Source organism: Argopecten irradians, chromosome 3 (assembly GCF_041381155.1).
Source record: "Argopecten irradians isolate NY chromosome 3, Ai_NY, whole genome shotgun sequence".
NCBI lineage: Eukaryota > Metazoa > Mollusca > Bivalvia > Pectinida > Pectinidae > Argopecten > Argopecten irradians.
In genome coordinates, this window is record NC_091136.1 from 5,859,783 (window position 1) to 5,866,370 (window position 6,588).

At 34.3% G+C, this 6,588-nt stretch overlaps 1 protein-coding gene and 1 long non-coding RNA gene across 2 annotated transcripts; one reads left to right on the plus strand and one right to left on the minus strand.

Annotated features, from left to right (window-relative positions):
* Positions 1-884: 884 nt before the first annotated feature.
* On the minus strand, positions 885-2,719 carry LOC138319880 (uncharacterized). Its single transcript, XR_011208037.1, has 3 exons — positions 2,617-2,719; positions 1,376-1,491; positions 885-1,044 (listed from the first exon to the last, which is right to left on the minus strand). It is a non-coding gene; the product is annotated as an uncharacterized lncRNA (long non-coding RNA).
* Positions 2,720-4,134: 1,415 nt separating this feature from the next.
* On the plus strand, positions 4,135-6,588 carry LOC138317397 (uncharacterized). Its single transcript, XM_069259030.1, has 3 exons — positions 4,135-4,489; positions 4,888-5,211; positions 5,514-6,588. Exons 1-3 carry the CDS (start codon positions 4,213-4,215, stop codon positions 5,522-5,524), a joined length of 612 nt encoding a protein of 203 aa, XP_069115131.1. The 5' UTR covers positions 4,135-4,212; the 3' UTR covers positions 5,525-6,588.

Consider the following 6,588-nt stretch of genomic DNA (forward strand, 5'->3'; position numbering starts at 1 on the left):
ACACTACTATCCATTTGCAATCCAAAGAGCTAAAAATAGATAACAAGTTAGCAATCATGATGAAATGAGAATAATTTCGTTGTTTTTATTGATTTGTTTGATTTTAAAACCACATATATAGCTGTAATACTTGGTTAATCACAAGGTAGGTTAGTGGTTTTTTTTTTATTTTTGATAAAGTACATAATTTTGAGCAGTTATCTGTGAAAATCAAGCTTACTTATCGTATTCTCTTGGGTAATCTGGAGATGTGATGGAATTCGGTGTTGGGTAAGCTAGCAGTATTTCTGTCCCACATGTATCGGAAACGGTGTTCTCAGTGACCCTGCGTTGGGTATTTTAAAGACTCGTCTAAAATAATGTAGGAACAGAATTCAACATTATTAGAATGCACCTATTCATCACATATTGCGTTCCCAAAGATCGTTTTAAATTGCATTCTAGGTATAATACCGCTGTCGTTCTATCCAGTCTGGGTATTTTAATGTTATTGTGCGATATCAGATGCGACAGGTAGTTTGGTACGGTGATGGACATGAACAGAATTGAAAAAGATATACTGTGGTTGACTGTATGTTTTTGAAGTTGATTGTCGCTGTCTCTGTAATAAAGTCATATCTGTGATTGTTCTCTCTCTCTCTCTCTCTCTCTCTCTCTCTCTCTCTCTCTCTCTCTCTCTCTCTCAAGCTGCCTTCAATTTTCCTATGAACTATTCCATGGATTGACTTAACGATAGTGATAGTAACCTATGGTGTTTCGAAAATGAGTAATAAATATATACATTTTTTGTACCCGACTTAAAAAATCCCTGATGATTATTTATAAAAGACATTTAGAAGACTTCTATTAATAACTATGATTTGTTGTTTGTTACTTACCCGAAGGAATATTCCTGTATTTCAAATAAAAAACTGCTGCTGATGTGATATCCACCACGTACGACCAAGGTTAAGAACCTTCCCGATGATCTCTTTATACCATCTAGGTCATAGTTATAATAGTCATAGCTGTAGCTTCCCAAGCTCGGGTACGTCTTCGATGGACCTAAAACTCAATTAAAAATGATTCAAGCATGCTTGTGGCGAATTTCAAATAAATCAAATGTACAATTCAGCGGTTTTGAACTATTTCGCAAATACATAAAGGACAATTCAGATAATGCCTATTTCTTTGACTGGAGCATTCTTCGAAGACATTCTATATATTGACTTTGCTATACATCAGAATATCATGCTAATTTTTTCCTATACCAAGCCCTTCAAACTATTTGTCGAAATGTAAAACAAAATAGGTTTTATTGTTTTGTCATAGGTTAAACTTTTAAGTCGATTTGTTGTTTTGTCATTTTCCTGAATACCCTGATCTCAAAAATTACCATCATAGAAATCTACGGTTGTATCTGTGTCGTATAATTCCAAATTACTGATTATCATTTCGACACCCCGACGGCTGCAATCATCTCGTTCTAATATCCATGTACAGCTCCGCTGTCTGAAAAGGTAAATCAATTATTTAGTACCATAGAGGGGCTGATCATTCAATTCATCAATACAAATATTTATTTCTGTTTTTTTGTTTTTGTTTGTTGATGTAATGAAGAAGTTGAAAAGTATTCAATATTATATTAATGTTTGTATTTTGTAACTTAAAGAAACAATTCACAAAGGGGCTAATTCTTTTACATAACCAAGAAGCAAAATATAGTATAAATGTATTGTTCTACATTTCTTATGAAACATATAGCGTAAAACATTGACAATTTTTACGTCATTGTAAAGTATTTTAATCAATATCGTTTGTTAATATCAAAACATTGATCAATACAATTTAGCAGGTACAATATGGACGCTGTACCCATACCCGAGCCAAAGTTACGTACGTTAAACAAATGAACTACATAACCATTGAGAAGGTGTGTTAACATAATTTTGAGTCAAGACTATTTACCTAATAAGGTAAACACACTACTGTCAGAGCGATTTGAGAAGTTCTAGACAAAAGTTGCATTACTCTACGAGCAAGGGACAGGGTTCGGCATACAAGAAGTTCGACCACAATGTGTAATGGCGGACAGCGAGCAAGTTTGAATATTTCACACACATGTCAGCACCATGGGCTTTTCAGGCATATCACAGTAAAACCGAATGATCTAATTTCCATTAGAACTGGGGGTTTTCCGTTATATGTACATATTTTAAAGTTCTCTTAGACTGAATTGTCCCTTTAATAAAGTCACCAGAATTTTGTAAAAGAGTCATTATCCAGAATTATTGGATTGATTATTCGTCAATGCGTGTCTGAAAATATAGTTAGAGGGTTATTCAGTCAACGAAGTTTATAAATTTGCATTATACTTTGATGACGAAAGCTATGATATGATTTTTAGTGACCAGGAATTAAATTAGTTCTTATCTGTTTCAGTAGATATAAATAATGGTGATTTAGTATCAAAGAACAATTAAATGACTTTATTTCTATTCAGTAACCTGCTTCTACCATCAGATGAAAATATAGACAATGATTTATTCTAATTCTGCTCATGATTTTGTCAGAGAAAGAAAATATTTGTCATCGGTGGAGTATCTTTTAGAGCAAAAAAGAAAAAATAGATCATACCTGAAAACCGATGAAATGTCGACTTCTGTGTAATTTGACGTCGATGTCACGAAGTGCGGTTCGTCTGTGCAAGTACTAAACGAAGAACACACTGAAAGCATAAGTGACAAACTGTTTACATATCTAACATATTTACATTACTCTATAATTACTTATAACACTACAGAAAGATGACATAAGATCACATCAAGTGTTAAAGGCTATGAGCGTAGTAAAATTTGAAGTTACCGGTAGCATAATCCCAAAATTTATTCTACAAATTCTGGTTTAAACGTAGCTTACATCACGGTACCTGAATTGGTACAATTTAACACATTTTTTTACGTTTTTATTTTAATATGCTTTCCATGTGATCCAATGTTTGTCAGTTTCCGACAAGGACTGTCGTTGATACATACGTAAATAACAACAAAACATTTCAGTCGTAACTGCAATCTAAAAACAAAACGGTTTTATTTCACATTGCGTCACTTCCGGTTTACGCTAGCGAGGGGGCCCCTTTTGGTACACGGGATTTTGTATTCATTCATCGTTCTGTGTGACTTTCTTTGATTTTAACAGACGATTATTTAAAAAGTAACGCCATTCAAAACACTACCTAAATCTGGCGAGTCATTTCCCGTATTTTACAGTGAAATAGAAAGACGGTTTGGTGTTTCAATTCAAATATGAGGAATATTCAATGCCCTTCTTCATATAAATTTATTTAAAATAGAACATACCGCTTTTAGAGTATTATGCAATCCGGATCATTAAACCCCCAACCGAGCACCTGGCCTTGTAGGTCGTTTTAGTCAGCATCTTTAGGCATGCACATTCGTAGTAATAACAAAGGCGAACCGGGAGGTTTAAATTGCGGTGCTACACTCTGTAAAGTGGTGTATCTACGTTAATAAAAGAGATATCGTTATGGAAATGATAATCGAAAAATTTTATGGATACAGAAATTCGATTAATGCGTTTACTTTTGTTGGAAACGTATAACAATGTAGCATAAAATAGCCGTCAAATGGCTCTACAGCACACACTGAAGTTTCATTTCGTATATTTCGATGTACGTGTATAAGAATGTTAATCAATGATCAAAGTCAAATTTGAGCTTAAATTGTCATTTTGTACTTATATTTTTCATATCATAATAGCATACATAACAAAACACAGTTACTAGGATTTTAGAGGGAAAAACCTAATTTTGTACCAAAAGGGTCGTGTACCAAATGGTTACCGCCACGTTACATACATTGTCGAAAAAGATATTGTAAACAAACATCTCCCTACTACATATAACTCCTATTCCATGTAGCCTGATTTATGATATAGTTATATTCCTTTGATTTTTTTTTTGTCTCTGATTTCGAAATAATTACAATTGTCTATAAATTAATGCAATACTTTACATGAGACGTTTGTGCACGTAATTGCTTGGGTAGCTAAATTTGGAGAAAGTAACTTAGCAGTCTATTATGAATATTAAGAGTATACAATATGACAGAAATGATGAGAATTTTAATTTATAGAAGTTTAAATTTTCCAGCCAGTCCCGTGACATCCAGTGATATCAGGGTGACATATGATGGCAGTTCCGCATTGTTGAGCATGACCTTCACCTCCTACTTTCCCCAGTCAAGCGTGAAGTGGTACTTTAAAGGTATCGAGGTTCGCGAACATCACCCTGCCAACAAATACGTGATACAAACTAATTCATCCAATCAGGTCCATGACTCCGACCAATCAGTGAGGACAAAGGTCACAATGTCCTCCACGTTAACTGTCACGTGTCTGACAGAAGAGGACTATGGGATTTATGACGCTGTCGTATCCAACCAGGCCGGCAAAACTGTTGTCCCTGTGAGGTTGGCTGAAAGCGGGCTAGGTCAGTTTACATGTACATGTGTAACTGCTGAGAGGAAAGGTGTTTTAGCCTAGAACATAAATATTATACTTGTTCTTTGCACAGTTTTATTAATATGTACATAATAGTCATGCCAAGAGCTGATGTATGTTGCATAAACACTTATGAGTCAATGTATATCTCTTATCTCGGAGATATCGAGCGCTGCTGTAAATTTGTTTTATCGTTATTTATAGAAATGGTATACTGGTTTATTAGATCTTATTAACAGCCATTAAAGATCGTGCCAGGTTTGCTGTTGCGTGGCTTATAGTAATATGTCGAACATCTTAACCAATAATCCACCGCAATGTTTCCATTTTTTAACTAATGCTAATGTGCTGATGTTATTGTGAATATAGTTTGGATATCTTTAACAGGAGTTCCACAACTGGTATCTGAGTTAGTCATCAACAAGACACATTCGATGGCGGAGATATCTGCCTCTTTTCATACTCCTTCGGGTTACAGAGAGATAAGCTGGTTAAAAGGAGGCATGGCACTAAACAACAGCAGTGCGAAATATCATATCGTAAACGAGGTCGTCGACATGGAGATATTTACCGATGGGGAAACGGTTGAAACGACTGGAGTCATAACGAGGCTGGATGTGACGTCACTAACGGACCAGGACTACGGACTCTACACAGTACAGATTTACAATGAATTTGGAATGACCGACAATTCTATAATGTTGGACAAAGGCAAGTATTAGTATATAAGATGTAAATTAATGTTTTACAATACTAAAATTCTACATTGCCCGACTTATTGAGTTAAAAATGTTTTTTTTTACAGAATGTAACGTTGTATTTCAGGTGTGCAAAGTAACTATTACCATGCTCATCAAAACATTTCATAAATCTTAATTAGGTATCAAGGAAAGTTGTTTTGAGAAAGCGCAGAAAACGTTTTTGTATGTTGTAAGAAAGGAAACATTAATGGTTTCATATTGGCAAACGTAGTACAAAGGTTTTTTTCAATATTGTTTTTTTTTCTCTTTCAGAATGCACATAATGCAGTTTTGCTGGAATCAAACCCACTGATCTGGGACATTCACTATATTCTGCCTCCAATGCTTTCAAGTATACAGGAATATATATATAACCTCGTATTTTAGTACACCATCGTTACTTGGGGACATCTAAGAAAACAGTGACAAATAAAAGATATGCATAAAACATTGTGATAATTTAGACTTAATGAACTGCAATGCAGCACGTATTTTTATCGTCAGATTTCTTGATAATGTATAAGGATAAACTCAAATAAGTAAAGGAATAAGTAGTCGGGGTGGCTAGAAAGTTATCAATGTACCAATAGCCTAGGTGGGACAAAGGTTTATAAAGATGGCCTTTAAGGTAGTATATTGGAATGTATGTTCGTTTATCAGTTTATTGTTTGATATTTATTACGACACAATCTGTCTAAAATTCGACCATATTTTCTGCTCTGCTTAAGACTACCCGTAGTTGGATTGATTTGATGCGCAAAAACTGACTTATTGACCACCACGTGGAGCCGACAAGATGTGTCATAAGGATAAACACGAATTAATATCACAGACTAGATAAGTGTACTAGAATAACGAAATTAATTAATTATCTAAATTAAACAATGTGTTCGTAAAATAATCAATGGTTCACTTGTTAATACATATACGCTCTGTAATCGAGTGTGATTAGTTTCAAATGATAGATATCAATCGTTTTCATCATTTTAAATCCAACGCTGTAGCGCTTATGATAAAACGTTGTTGTTTTTTTTTAATTTTAATTTTTCTTTTTTTTTTTGGAGTCAGTAGGGCCAATTAAGAAAGAAGAATCCTTCATCCATCATCTTCAGGTCCAAGTTGATGGTGTATATGTTGATTACTTTATGATTGCTTTTTGCTTTGAAACAGTATATATTCGCTATAGTCGCACACAAGGATATTCAAAATGAGAAATACAGATTTTTCCCATCGCAATTACTGAACAGGAACGGAAGCACATGGGTTGTTGTTCATCCAGAAAGCTGAATAAAATTGCCAAAAAAAAACCCCTATGTTTTACTTCATAATGTTTTGATTAGCATCCACC